General features: G+C 37.4%; 1 protein-coding gene across 1 annotated transcript in view; it reads right to left on the bottom strand.

The window, feature by feature from the left end:
* LOC150084533 (SID1 transmembrane family member 1-like) overlaps positions 1-5,849 on the bottom strand; it is a 254,140-nt gene extending 248,291 nt beyond the window's left edge. The window contains exon 1 of the mRNA XM_090376277.1: positions 5,503-5,849. Coding sequence (XP_090232403.1) covers positions 5,503-5,835 — 333 coding nt within the window. The 5' untranslated portion in view covers positions 5,836-5,849. The remainder of the gene's footprint in view (positions 1-5,502) is intronic.
* Positions 5,850-15,320: the final 9,471 nt, after the last annotated feature.

Genomic DNA, 15,320 nt, shown 5'->3' with positions numbered 1-15,320 from the left:
TGTATGCCTGGGCAAAAGTTGATGATGTTGGAGTGCATCTATCATATTTTAAGGATACAATACATGATGCTGTTGTACACAGTAATACCAATGATATCAAGAGTAGTGGATGAGGAATTAATTAAGAAGTAGTGGGCAATACCTGGAAAAAAAGTTGCAGATTAGGACTGAAACTGAAAATCTACAATCAGGTAGACACAATAGAAGAGAGTACATAATGTGAGTCTGGTCAATCAATTTGGGCATAGAAAGACTGTGCAAGGCTCACTGAGTAGATTTTTACTCAGTGTGGGTTGTGCTTATTAACAAGAGAGAGAGAGTTTTTATAGGGACAGGATATCCTTAAATCGAAGGGATGCAAGAATATTTGCCAATGCTATCGAGGCAGTGTTAGTTGGGTTGGTAAAAATCCTAGCTCAGGAGCATACACAGACTAATAGATTAACAGTGGATACAGACAGAAGTGTAAGTGATTCTTGCATTGCTTCTAATGGAACATACAGCAGCCTGGAAGGAAGGGAGATTTCAAGGCCTGTTGGGGATTCTCAAGGAACAAGCAAATACATAGGTTGTATTAGGGTTATGTGTATGTGTTAGGGTTATGTGTATATACAAACAGGTGTATGTATACTTGTATGTACACTAATGCTAGAAGCATAGTAAATAAGTTAAATGAATTTGAAATATTGGTTAAGTCATGAAATGTGGACAATGTATGGATAACAGAGACATGGTATCAGTCAGGCATAAAGGACGGAGAATTTGATATGGAGAGTACAATGTTCAGCCATTTGGTGTGACATATGCACTGCAAAAACCAGAATGAGAGCCGGAATGTGCTACAGGCCACTGTGATGAGTAAAATTTGTAACTATATTTTGTAACTAAAATTTGTCACTATATACAAACAAATAGAATGGGCCAGGAAATCAAAATGCCTTATAATGGGGGATTTTAACTTTTCAGATACTGACAACAAATTGTGGATTGGTCACTCAAACACTAACAAGACTTTTGTGGATTTATTGGATGACTATTTTCTACAGCTTGTTAGAGAGAGGGGCAACAAGAAAAAGTAATACACTTGGCCTGATTATCAGCAGCGATTGTGAGCCCCTGGGGTTGATGATATCCAGCTCAGGACCCTGGGTGTGTGCCAAGCCCATACTCACCAGATATGAGCCTGTGGGAGATGATTTATCTTTTACCTGTAGATTTTAAGAATCTACAAGTAAAAGACTCTCTTGATAGCAGTGACCACAATGTGCTATGTGGGATTTACTTAAAAACATACCTGCAGTCAAGGATAATGGAAAGGGCTTTTAGTTTAGTAAGGGTGACTACAGTGGTCTCAAACAGTTTTTAAATTCTACACAGTAGGACCATCTGATGATGTTACCAACAGCAAATTCTGAAGGGGAAGCATTTGGAGAAGTAACTGTAGAAGCTATTAGGCTTTTTATAACAATTAAGAGATACAGTTACAGGCTTAGGACTAAATGAATATCAGTGAACTAATAAGACTCATGGTAAGATGAAAAATGCATGGGATGCACATAAATTATCACTGATATAGAAGCCTATGGCAGATATAAACTAGTCTGTAACCAAGTCACAATTTGACCATAGAATTGCCAATAAAGCGGAAACAGTATGAGAAACTGATAAGTTTAATATGACATGTCATCCAAATGCTATAGGTATAAGCTTGCTTTCTTGCATAGCAGCTTCTAACCAGACAGCAGTCATGAGCAGCATTCGCTCTTGTCACTTGTCCACAAAAGTTCACATGGTTCGCTTGCTAGTTCCTGAAATTGAGAAATCTGAGCATTAAACACTCTGCCAAGACTAACTCAAGATGTGTACAATGCATGAAGGGACCAAAGCACTAGGGCACCTATGGTAAAAATAGCCAGTTTTTGATATATTTAATACTGATACTTGGTAGGTGCCATAACTCCATTTTGCATGCACCAAAATAGAATCCCAAGGCAGAATACCATGAGCGGTGGTCATGAGTCAGTTCTATAAAAGAATGCCTTTTTTTTTGTTGCTCTTTCCCAGGTACATTAGAATCTTGCAAAATAATCATTTTACTGATCCTACAATATGGATTTCATTAATATACAGATAACCCTCATATAACACAGTAGTTAGTTCCTATAAAATATCGTGTTGTGCGAAACAGTGTTATACGGGACAAAGAAAAAGTACAAAAAGGGGGGGGTTGCGATCCAGAAGGCAACAAAAATACACTATTTCACTAACAAAATGTTAACAAAACTAACAAAAATACACCACTCTAGATTTCTTGTATCCTCTCTTTAAAAATCAGTAATCTGGGTTTGTTTGCTTTTGCTTGATAAATCTTTGCAAGTTTCATCGTATGGAACTAAGCATTTTTTGAAGAAGCTCCCTTTTGAACTTTCGGCTCATTTCCTTCAAGAATCGACATTCAAAAAATAAGATTCTAATTGCTCGGGTAACTTGATGCCTTCCCGTATGCTTTTTAACGTAAAATTTGGAAGTTTAGAATTTTCATCTGCGTTATCATCCTCTGAATTGATTTGGTTTTAACTCTGATGCTATTTCCACCAAATCCGCATTGCCAGTCTCTTTTTCTTCCAATAATTCTTGAACATCTTCAGTAATCATATCTTTTTTTAAATTTTTTTAGGAGTATAGGCAACTAAGGCCATGTTACTCTGTGTGTATTGTCTATAAATTGCTTGCACACTGAGGTCGATTTTCTGTTTTGCTGAATGAAAATCCCGAGATTCTGGAAGAAAAAACCATGCTACCCTCGCCTGAGCCCGACTAATTCGGCCATGTTGAAAAGACCCATAAAAATTCCTCCTGTCATCGATGGGATTTGAACTCGATAGAAGGGCGATTCTATCAACTGTGCTACCCACAAGGGCTTCAGTAGTCATATCATCAAAACCTTCCCCCTCCTACTGACGTAGCAAGCTCTACTATCGCACCGATTCCCTTTTCTGCCGGTTCGACCATATTTCCTGAATGAACTAACTCTGGCCATGCATTGAACGCTGACAGTTTTACTTCTTTCAGCAATAAAGCTATGATTCTGATACAGTCCACAATTGAGAAATGTTTCCATGCCTCCATTACTTCAATAGATTTGAAATAAATTTTTTTCCAAAATCCATTGTAACAATTGTCTGATGGAATGAGTTTTAAAGGTGGTTATAATGCCTTGATCTAATGGTTGAATGAAAGAAGCTGTATTAACCTAGTACAACTGCGATGGTAGGAACAAAACTTCGACGTTTGGATGACAAATCTTTTGGATGGCCTGGTGTGCTATCCAATAGAAATAAAACTTTGAAATCTAGATTTTTCCAAAAGTTCAATAGCACAGAACATGGCGATTTCACAACAAAATAAAATACAGGGAGTTTATTGAGAACTCCCTGTATTTTTTGACTAGCAAAGTCAACAGCGAGGATTCAAAATGAGTGGAAATGTTGAAAAATTACATCCAACATAAAAATAGGGTTTCCCCAGCACAAAAGCTCAAAAATTAGTATTAGTATTAGCAATGGCCACATGGTGGAAGGAAGCCTATGGCTTATGCTGCACCAGCCAAAAAAAAATAATAATAACAATAATAAAATAAATAAACAACAAAAAAATAAAATAAAATAAGAATAAAATAATAATAAGAAGAAGAAAATAAAAAATAATAATAATAATTAATAAATAAGAGAAAAGCAAATGGCCAACCTAAGCGTTTCCCTCCTGCCGTAGGTAATTATCCAGCTGACCTTTGAATTTTCCAAAACTGTCAGCCTCTACCACCCATGTAGGCAACTTATTCCAGTAATTTATAACTTGCTGGCTAAAATAAAACTTCCTGCAATCCAGTCTCCCCCTGTAACTTGAAATTATAGCCCCTTGTCCTAGAATCATTTATAACCGTGTAAATTTTGTCCCCATCATTTTGCTTATGCCTCTCAGAGCCTTAAACAATTCAATCTAGTCTCCTCTAAGGCACCTAGTAAGCTCTGAAACCCACATATTCAAAGCCTTTCTTCATATGAATGCCCTTTTGCTGATCTCACCAGGCGAGTTACTCGTCTCTGGACCCTTTCAAGAAACACAATGTCTTTCTTTAGGCGCGGTATTTGTAGTGTGTTCTAACAATAGCCTTATACAATGTGATTATGAGGTCCTCGTCTCAACTACAAACTGTTCGATATATCATCGATAGGACACCATGGGCCTTCCTTGCAACATGTCTACAATGCTCAGAGAACTTAAAGTCTGACCGTATTGCAACACTCAAGTCCCTTTCCTCCACTACTGGCTTTAGTTCCACTCCGCCAAGTGTAAAAGTTATTTTGGGGTTACTGTTCCCCACGTGCAGTACCTTACACTTTGCTGGATTAAAATATAGCTGCCATTTTTCAGACCATACCTGAAGTCTTTTTAGGTCATTCTGAAGAAACTCTGCTTGGCAGCTATCATTAACTACTGTACCAACCTTTAGATCATCTGCAAATTCAGACATCATGCCCTCTATCCCTTCATCGGTCATTTATGAAAATCAAAAACAACAGTGATATGTTGATTCACTAATCTTGTTGCCCTTTTTTCCCTTTTCCAACCAACTCTCCTACAGGAGAGCTGGTTGGAAAAGGGAAAAAAGGGCAACACGATTAGTGAATGGAACAAAGGTTGCTCTTACGAAGAAAGGCTTAAGTTTTGCAAATTACAGTGTCTGGAGACTAGGCACCAGCGAGGTGATCTGATAGAGGTGTATAAAGCCTTGAATGGTTTGAGCATACTCAATGCTGATGGGATTCTTCCTCTTGCTCAGAATAATCACCTGAGAGGGCATAAATTCAAATTGAGGAAAGACAGATGTAGGATAGATGTGCAGAAATTTGCCTTTAGCCTGCAGAGGGGTGAAGTGGAAGTGTTTTTTTTTTTTTTTTTGGCTGATGCTGCATAAGCTTGCTTTCTTGTATCATATGCCTCTACTAATGCTAATAATAGAATATAGGAATTATCGAGCACTTAACAGTTCTCTATTATCAAATCTATATATATTACAGAAAAAAGTTGCTTACATTTGAAGTCAATAGGAACGTCAAGAGATCGCACAGGCCCTAAAATATTCCAGGATCTATATTTGGGCCTGAAGCAGATGATGACCTTCCTATCCTTCCCCCCCTTGACTCTCCTGAAGTTTGATTTATATGTCTGTATAATCGAGGATTCTCTAAGGGACTAAACCAGTTTTTGGGCAATCATTATTCTTTTATCATCAGGTAGAAATTTAAAAAAATAATAAATTATTTTGTCCTTAACAGCCCTAGCTGGGATGTAATAAAATGCACAAATGCCTATTTGCACATGTGAATCGAAACAAAAACTAGTAATTCGAAATCAAAATATTAAGTGATTGGAAATATTACTAAATTAACCGTTCCACCACGCATTATATTTACTAACCTAAAGACATATATTACATACCTGGTTGGGTGTGAAATTATATTGATACTGATAGACAACTACCACTTCAGCAACTACCGTACTATTCAGCTTTTCCCCAAATTTAGCAGGGAATGGACCTGCTGTTCTATTAATAACTGATGAATCAAATACAGGCACTGTCTGTGAATTAAATTCTGGAGAAAATTTGCCATTTGCAGTACTTTTCACGGAATCTTCCGACCGATTACTTTTTACAAAACTGAAACCGGTAATTGACGAGGATAGGAGGTGTGCTTCTCCAATGTTTTTGTAACCCACAGCACACACATAATTGGTATACAATATTAATACGAATAAGATTCTAAAAATCATTGCTTGGTAAAAGAGAAAGAAGAGGGAAAGAACGGAGTGTTAAATAAAAATAAAATTCAACACATTCACAATAAAGCCAACTAGAACACGTGAAATCACCACTTTAGCCAGAGTCATCACTATGATTACAAACGAAAGACAGCATAATAATTTCCCAGCCGGAAGGAGATAAGCAATGAATTTTTATACAGAATAATTTTATCGCATGTGTTACGCGTAGTTCTCAAAGAAAAGCAATTCCGGGTGTACAAATGCAGGTAGATTAGAAATAGTACCTATATAATAACATAGCACGTTTCCTTTCCTCCACATATTAAATGTTTTAACATTATGCACCACATAACTTCTAACCATTTCCTAATTATCCGAGTTTTTTGGGGTTTTCTTTTATTTCACTTGTCTCTGAATTACAGTAAAGATTATTTCAATTTTTATAAAAAAAAAAAAAGCAAAGACGGACGCCAAAAAATTAAAATATATCAGTATACAGATCATATGATACAATGAACGCCGCTTATTAACATCACCCTCACACACAACTTAACTGTAACAAAACAAGAAGCCAGTTGTTTATTAATTCAGAGCGGAAATGGATACATGAAAAGGTGGACGCGAACAGAAAGAAAACATTAAAATCAAACAAAATAAATTACTTTAATTTGATTGCCCAATATTTCTCCGAGAAAGTCGTCAATAAAAATTAAAACTGTCATAATGTTTCTACGGTATGCATTAAAAACAAATAAGGAAATAATAAAAATTTTAAGAATTAGAAAAGGGTTAATGCTCAACCTCAAAACAGTCAGTTGCTTTGTTATTGGGTTTTAGGAACATTAGCAACTAAGCATATAGTGCTTTGTATATATACTGTCTGTAAATTGCGTGTGTTCTATTGTCGATTTTCTTTTTCTTTTTTTTTTTTTTTTTTTTGTTTTTTTATGAAAAACCCAAGCACGAGAGGTATTAGAACCTATATTACTTAGTACCGTGCATGGGTTGTTTGCTGGAAAACTCCGGATTTTCCAGTTTCTGGGAGAAGAAAAAACCATACTACCCTTGACCAAGCCGACGAATTCAGCCGCGTTATTAAAATGGCCCATAAAAATTCCTCTCGTTATCGATGAGACTCGAACCCAGCGTAAAACAGTCAGATTTGTAGAAGCAACTACAATATTTTCTTTCGCAGAGTAACGACACGAACAAATACACAACTGTAGAATAACTCTACAGGCAACATGGTGGAGTTCTAAACAAATCGAAACGCAATCACTTCCACGGCACATGCAAAAAACGAAAGCCAAAAGGCGATAACAAACAATGAAAAGAGGAGCTGATTGCAATAAACAATGTTTTTTCAATGTATTAGTATACATTAGATCGCGATTTCATAAAAGTTATTAGTGGAGTCCCTCAGGGCTCAGTGTTGGGTCCATTGTTGTTTTCTGTATTTATAAATGATATTGATGATGGTATATCAAGCTTAATGTCCAAGTTTGCAGACGATACAAAGGTTGGCAGGGTTGTCAAGGACACTACTGACACTATGCTACTGCAACAGGATCTGGAAAGGTTGAGCAGATGGGCTGAGAAGTGGCAAATGAATTTTAACATTGACAAATGTAAAGTGCTACACATGGGAAACAGCAACCCCAGAGCAACGTATCAACTCTGTGGTACTACACTGACAGTGGTAGAGAATGAAAGGGACTTGGGGGTGGTTGTGCAGGCAAATATGAAGTTCTCTGAGCAGTGCAGACGGGCTGCAAGAGTAGCTCATGGAGTATTGTCAATGATATACAGGAATTTTTCCAGCAGGGATAAGGAAGTGATTATTCCCTTGTATAAGGCAATGGTCAGGCCACACCTAGAGTACTGTATACAGGTCTGGAGGCCTCATTTCAAGAAGGATGTAGAGCTGCTGGAACGAGTACAGAGCAGGGCAACAAGATTAGTGAATGGAACAAAGGGGTGCTCTTACGAAGAAAGGCTTAAGTTTTGCAAATTACAGTGTCTGGAGACTAGGCACCAGCGAGGTGATCTGATAGAGGTGTATAAAGCCTTGAATGGTTTGAGCATGCTCAATGCTGATGGGATTCTTCCTCTAGCTCAGAAAAATCACCTGAGAGGGCATAAATTCAAATTGAGGAAAGACAGATGTAGGATAGACGTGCGGAAATTTGCCTTTAGCCAGCGGGTGGTTGGTTGGTGGAACAGACTTCCAGCCCTTGTAGTGGAGGTTGATAGCCTAAATAAGTTTAAGGCTCAGCTGGACAGGTATTTTGAACGAACAGAGGGGTGAAGTGGAAGTGGGTTTTTTTTTTTTTTTTTTTTTGGCTGATGCTGCATAAGCTTGCTTTCTTGCATCAAATGCCTCTACTAATGCTAATGTTAATGCTAAAGTGAAGAACTTTTAAACGAATAATATTACCTGTGATCACAAAAAAAATATTACCAACATATCGCAAACGACATATCGTTATTACTGAAAAATAGAAACAATGTATTGATATTTAAATAAAAGTTCTGGTTAATCATTAACCCCAGGGGCTCACATCTGGTGAGTATGAGCTTGGCACACCCAGGGACTTGAGCTGGATATCATCATTCTTCTCTTTCTTAGTGATTCCCTTCTACTTTTGACACTCTCTCTGAGGGTAACGCGGAATTTTTTTTTTTTTTTGTATGTTTTTTTTTTTTTTTTTTTTGGCTAGTGCAGGATAACCCTCGGGCTTCCTTGCACCATATGGCTGATAACAATAATAATAATAATAATAATTAGAATACGGTATAAATTTTGATCGCTAGTACAGAGGCGTGGCGTGATGCAGTGACTGACAGCGTAACTCCGACGGCGGGTTGCTTTGATACGCTGCTAGTTAGCGTTAGAGTGAATGCCGTTTTTCAATCGACTGAAGGGTAAATATTTAGTTTATGGTGCGCCCTTCAAAATGGCGGCGAGGATAAGCATTGATTAACGGATTGCCCCTCTTTTCCTCGCTCGCACGCGGCTGATATCACATGACATCGGAGCTGAAAATGAAGGAAAAATTGAAATAAGCGTGATCTCCACTTATCAATCACTGCCGTGTCGGCGAATCTAGAGAGGGTGCACCATAAACCAAATCTTAGCCCAGTCAACGTTATAACCAATCAGAAATCATAACACGTATGGTGTGTGTCCTCTGGAACGATAACATCAACCGACGACTTCCTTGAGAACGCGATATCGAAGCTGTGGTGTCAGGCCGCCAAAGGTGATCGTACAATTTCAAAAAATATATATAGATATAAAAGTTAACATTGTAGACACTAAACTAACGATTGAAAAGAATCATTTCAGAAATAATTATGCTAGAACGTGTTTGTTGGATTTTAACGAATCCTTGGAATGTGGACTCTCGTTTGAGACTAATGCAAAGATATCAGTCGCCCGAGAGCAGCCACAGTTTTTGACGTTCATGTCAATTTCGGTTTTCCACATCGCATAAGGAGTTAGCAGTTTTGATAGTAGCAGCAAGAAATTTTTTCAAGAAGAAAAGGCTAAGTTAAGGTTTTTCATCCCAAACAACAAAGCACTAACTTTAAGGGCAGTCTGTGAATCAGGCGGACGACTGATATGTTTGCATTAGTCTCAAACTAGAGCCCACGTTCCAAGGAGTCGTCATAATCCAACAAACACGTTCTACGATAATTATTTCAGAAATGATTCTTTTCAATCGTTGGTTTAATGTCTAGAATGTTAACCCGCACAGCATAAACATTCCAAAAAGACACAATCCCTATTAACACCCATAATGCCACAAAAGTAACGTTGAAATTATTCACTATGACGTCACAATCGTTACATTCAAAACCAACATCTAACCCAAATCTAACAGAGGAACCCAGCACAGTCACGAGCTAAGATGCGTGATCGCCAATAACAGCAACGCCAGTTCACACCCTTAACCAAAGGCTACAAAAAAAAAAAAAAAAAAAATCAAAATTGAATTCCGAAATTATAACTATATAGAGAAAAACACAACTTTTTATTTCCCGCCTCCGTCCCAGCAAAATCGGTTCATACCTACTTTCATACGTCTTTCCAAAACCCAGTGGTGTGAACTAAAAACAAAATTGAACTACAATCTAATTCTACCCTGAACTCGGGTTGTTGACTGTCTACAACTAACTAACGGTTCAGCTCTTGAGACGGAAAATTCATCCGCAACTCTAGCGTGGAACGATGAAAGTTGTAAGCTTGACGCACATCTATATATACACATATCAGCCTTGGCACTTTGAGATCTAAAAATTCCGTTTATTGATGATTTCTTTCAAATTTTGCAATTCGAAAAGATAATATTCCCCTTGATGCTTGACAGCATCATTGAAAACAACGGGAAGTGCTGAAAAAAACATTTTATTTTCGAAGCATTGTCACCCACTTTTCTAACACTATGTGTAATGGACATTACACATAGTGTTATTTCTAACAACGACGGAGTGAACTGTTTAACAAAGTGTAAGACTAGAGGTGAAAACTCAGTGTTCTACTCCTTTGGTATTTTCCAAGCCGTTATTGCGATGATTTTGGAATTGGACACCGCATATAATCTGAAGCTCAATCCAATTCACTTCAAATAAGTATAAAAGGACAAAATGTTTTTCTACTAGAAATGTGAGTAGCACTTTGTGACAATATGAATTTGCATTCTTTGGGTTGAATTTGTAAATATTTCCTATGTTTGTTGGACCACATGTGATATCAGGCTCAATCCACATCCCTTGAAATAAGTGTAAAAGGGAAAAATGAGTTTTCTAGTAACTATGAATTTTTGTGACAATATAAATTTGCATTTCTCCTGCTAGCTTGTAATTAGTTTGTATATTTGTTGTTAACAATAAATTATGATTTTGTAAATTTTTTCAGTGTCTATGGTTCCTTATTTTTAAGGACTAGTAGTGTTGATTAACGTAAAATTAAGCTTGAGAAATTCTCATTTTAAATAGTTTCGTGTTGGTGATTAAATAGAATAAACTTTAATTATTCTAGTGGTAATCAACTAAAACGGCGAAATTACAATATTAAACTTTACATTCGAGAAAGCATTCAAACACAAATTTGCAGAGTCAATTTTTTTTTTTTTTTTTTTTCGGAAGGTTTCGAATGCTGCCAACAGATGGAACTACCATGAAAATATACATTTAATTATTATTGAGAATAATTCCAATTTAAAGGTTAATTGGTTCAAACACATATCAAGTCATAAAGGAGGTTAGGCAGATTACCAGAAATCTGCAAGCATTTTTTTACGTATATAAATTCTAAAAGAAAGAGGATGAATCAGATTGGTCACCTTGATATCGATGGTTCGACTGTTGATAATCCTGCTCAGATAGCAAACAAACTGAATGAGTATTTTGCATATACATTCACAAATGAGGAGTTATTAAGAATTGAAAATGCCAGAAGGTTATCAAATTGTAGTAGGGTGCTTAATGATTTTGTAATAACTGAGAGCAAAGTGGATGAGAAATTGTTGAATTTAAACATAAGAAAGGCACCTGCGGTGGATAGGATCAAGCCAGTTATACTAAAGGAGGCGGCAAAGGAAGTAGGCAAACCCTTAGCCATAACTATGAGAGCATCCTTGGAATCGGGAAAGGTCCCGACGGACTGGAAATGTGCAAATGTATCCCCAATTCACAAAGGGGAATCGAAGGGTGACACGAGTAATTACAGACCAGTAGTAGTAGTAGTAGTTGCATGTGATTCAAGAAAGCAAGTGTATGAGTTTATGCAGAATCAGCTAAAAAAAATCACACCATTCCCTCCAAATGCCTGTCCAGTTCCTCCTTAAATTTATCTAACCTATCAACTTCCACAATGACAGATGGAAGCTTGTTACAGCAATTAACCACCCACTGGCTGAAGGCAAATTTCCGCACATCTATTCTACATCTGCCTTTCTTAATTTGAATTTATGCCCCCTTAGGTTCGTAATCTGAACAAGTGGAAGGATCCCATCAGAATCCCATCTGCCCAAATTATCTAGATCCTGTTGCAGTAGCACACTGCCATTGCTGTCATTAACAACCCTGCCAACCTTTGAATCATCTGCAAACTTCGACATTAAGCCTGATATACCTTCATCAATATCATTGATTAATATACAAAACAACAGTGGGCCCAACACCGAACCCTGTGGGACTCCACTAATAACATTAGTCCACAAAGAGCAGCACCCATTGATTACCACCCTCTGTCTTCTCCCACTTAACCATCCTTTTATCCATTGTAGCAACTCAAGCATTTAGGGCATAAGCCTCAAGCTATGAAAGAGTCTAGACTATGTATAAATATAGTGCAAATGCATCAGAAATACATAGCTATATCTGAATAGATCAGAATATTGGTAAAACGGCATCGTTTTAAGTTATATCTCATATTGTGAATACCTTCACAACGAGTTGCCATGATATTGCACTACTTCGAATAAGTAACGCTTCACCTAAGGAGAAGACTAATGTTACTTATTCTCAGATGGATACCACCACCCAGACGGCACCGTTTCAGAGCTATTTGGCCCTTCTTCGGTGGGTGGGTAGGTACCCGAGTGATGCAACGATGGCAAAACAGTTATGAAGTATAACTCCACAATATGAGAGATGCCTGATGGTGTATCATGTATTTAGACTCAAGCATTTAGGGCATAAGCCTCAAGCTATGAAAGAGTCTAGACTATGTATAGAATATAGTGCAAATGCATCAGAAATACATAGCCTATATCTGAATAGATCAGAATATTGGTTAAAACGGCATCGTTTTAAGTTATATCTCATATTGTGAATACCTTCACAACGAGTTGCCATGATATTGCACTACTTCGAATAAGTAACGTTGCATCACTCGGGTACCTACCCACCCACCGAAGAAGGGCCAAATAGCTCTGAAACGGTGCCGTCTGGGTGGTGGTATCCATCTGAGAATAAGTAACATTAGTCTTCTCCTTAGGTGAAGCGTTACTTATTCGAAGTAGTGCAATATCATGGCAACTCGTTTGTGAAGGTATTCACAATATGAGATAACTTAAAACGATGCCGTTTTACCAATATTCTGATCTATTCAGATATAGCTATGTATTTCTGATGCATTTGCACTATATTTATACATAGTCTAGACTCTTTCATAGCTTGAGGCTTTATGCCTAAATGCTTGAGTCTAAATACATGATACACCATCAGGCATCTCTCATATTGTGGAGTTATACTTCATAACTGTTTTGCCATCGTTGCATCACTCGGGTACCTACCCACCCACCGAAGAAGGGCCAAATAGCTCTGAAACGGTGCCGTCTGGGTGGTGGTATCCATCTGAGAATAAGTAACATTAGTCTTCTCCTTAGGTGAAGCGTTACTTATTCGAAGTAGTGCAATATCATGGCAACTCGTTGTGAAGGTATTCACAATATGAGATATAACTTAAAACGATGCCGTTTTACCAATATTCTGATCTATTCAGATATAGCTATGTATTTCTGATGCATTTGCACTATATTTATACCATTGTAGCAACTTAACCTTAATACCATTCTGCTCCAATTTGTACAATAGTCTTCCATGCGCATTAGTTTAACTTCAGTTCCGGGTAATATAATGGAGTCACTGATTAACGATGCATTGAAGGATCATGTAGAAAAGACTGCAGCAATAATTCCAACACAGCATGGGTTTATTATGGGAAAGTCTTGTCTGACAAATTTCATTGGATATTATGATGTGGTTACAAAGGAACTAGATGCAAAAAATATTTTAAATTTCATATACTTGGATTTCACTAAAACTTTTCACATTGTAGCGCATAGAAGATACTGTACAAATTAGAGCAGAATGTGGTAATCAATGGGAGCTGCTCTTCGTAGAATAATGTTATTATCGGAGTCCCACAGGGTTCGGTGTTGGGTCCATTTTTGTTTTGTATATTTATCAATGATATTGATGAAGGTACATCAGGCTTAGTGTCGAAGTTTCCAGATGATACAAAGGTTGGCAGGGTTGTTAAGGACAGTAATAGCAGTGTGCTGCTGCAACAGTATCTAGAAATTTTGGGTAGATGGGCTGAGAAGTGTCAAATGAAATTTAACATTGACAAATGCAAAGTATTGCATATGTGTAGAAGTAACCCCAGAGGAGTGTACTAACAGTGTGGCACTACACATAGGGTGGTAGAAAATGAAAAACACCTCGGAGTAATTGTGCCGTCAGATATGAAGTTTTCTGAACAATGCAGACAGGCTGCAAGAGCAGGTTTTGGGGTTTTGTTAATGACATACAGGAATTTTACCAGCAGTGAAAAGGAGGTGATTGTCCCTCTCTATGTAGGCAAAGGTCAGGCCACGCCTTGAGTACTGCGTACAGGTCCGGAAGCCTCATTTTAGGAAGGATGTAGATTTGCTTGAGCATGTACAGAGAAGAGCAACAAGATTTATGAGGGGAATGAAGGGATTCTCTTACCGAGAGAGGCTTAAGTTCTGCAAATTGGAGCGGCTCGAGGCTAGACAGCTACGAGGTATAGAAGGACTTGAATGGGTTGAGCACGCTGAATTCCGATAGGATTCATCCACTTGTTTAGATAACCTAAGGGGGCATAAATTCAAATTGACGAAAGACAGTTGTAGAACAGATGTGCGGAAATTTCCCTTTAGCCAGCGGGTGGTTAATTGCTGGAACAAACTTCCATCTCTCGTTGTAGAAGTTGATAAGTTAAATAAATTTAAGGAGGAACTGGACAAACATTTAGAGGGAATGGTTGTGTGAATTTTTTTTTGTCCGATGCTACATAAGCTCATGCGCTTGCTTTCTTGCATCACATGCCACGATTACGGTTACTACTACAGTATTACTATTACATTGGATTTTTTTAAAAGCTTTCAACTACCACCAAAGGTGGAGCGCCACCACGATAAGTAGTTATAAAAAAATAATCAATTTAGAATTAACTGTTGATAACTTCAAATGAAACTTGGAAAATTCTCATTTTAAGTAGTTTCATGTGGGTGATAAAACAAAAACTTCAAATTGTATTCGGCTGCTAACTAGTAAATAAGGTCATTTCCATTCAAAAAATTGAAAAGGAGAAATATACGTGTTTTTATGCTAATAGTATTAATCTATTTCTCTGCTAATTGTTATAAATTGCAGTTATTAATCAGTCCAAAATAGATTTTGGACATGCTAAGAGTAGAAAACTTGTTTGTTGACCTAATGGTAGCCGAATATACTGATCTCTCGCTCTCTCTCTCTCTCTCTCTCTCGCTAAAACTGTTGGCTACAATTTTGCTCATCTCTGCTCCCATCTTTGTCAAAACCAAATGGTTCTATTTTCACTTCAACCAAAGATAAAGCCGACCTGCAAACATTCCATTTTTTTCCAAATCACATATTAATGATCTTGGTAAAACACATTCACCATTCCTACGCGCTCCATTCAATGCCTCCTGTGG

This window comes from Mastigoproctus giganteus, chromosome 6 (genome assembly GCF_048544385.1).
Source record: "Mastigoproctus giganteus isolate SK-2022 chromosome 6, ASM4854438v1, whole genome shotgun sequence".
NCBI classification, from domain to species: domain Eukaryota; kingdom Metazoa; phylum Arthropoda; class Arachnida; order Uropygi; family Thelyphonidae; genus Mastigoproctus; species Mastigoproctus giganteus.
This window is presented reverse-complemented; position numbering and strand designations above follow the sequence as displayed.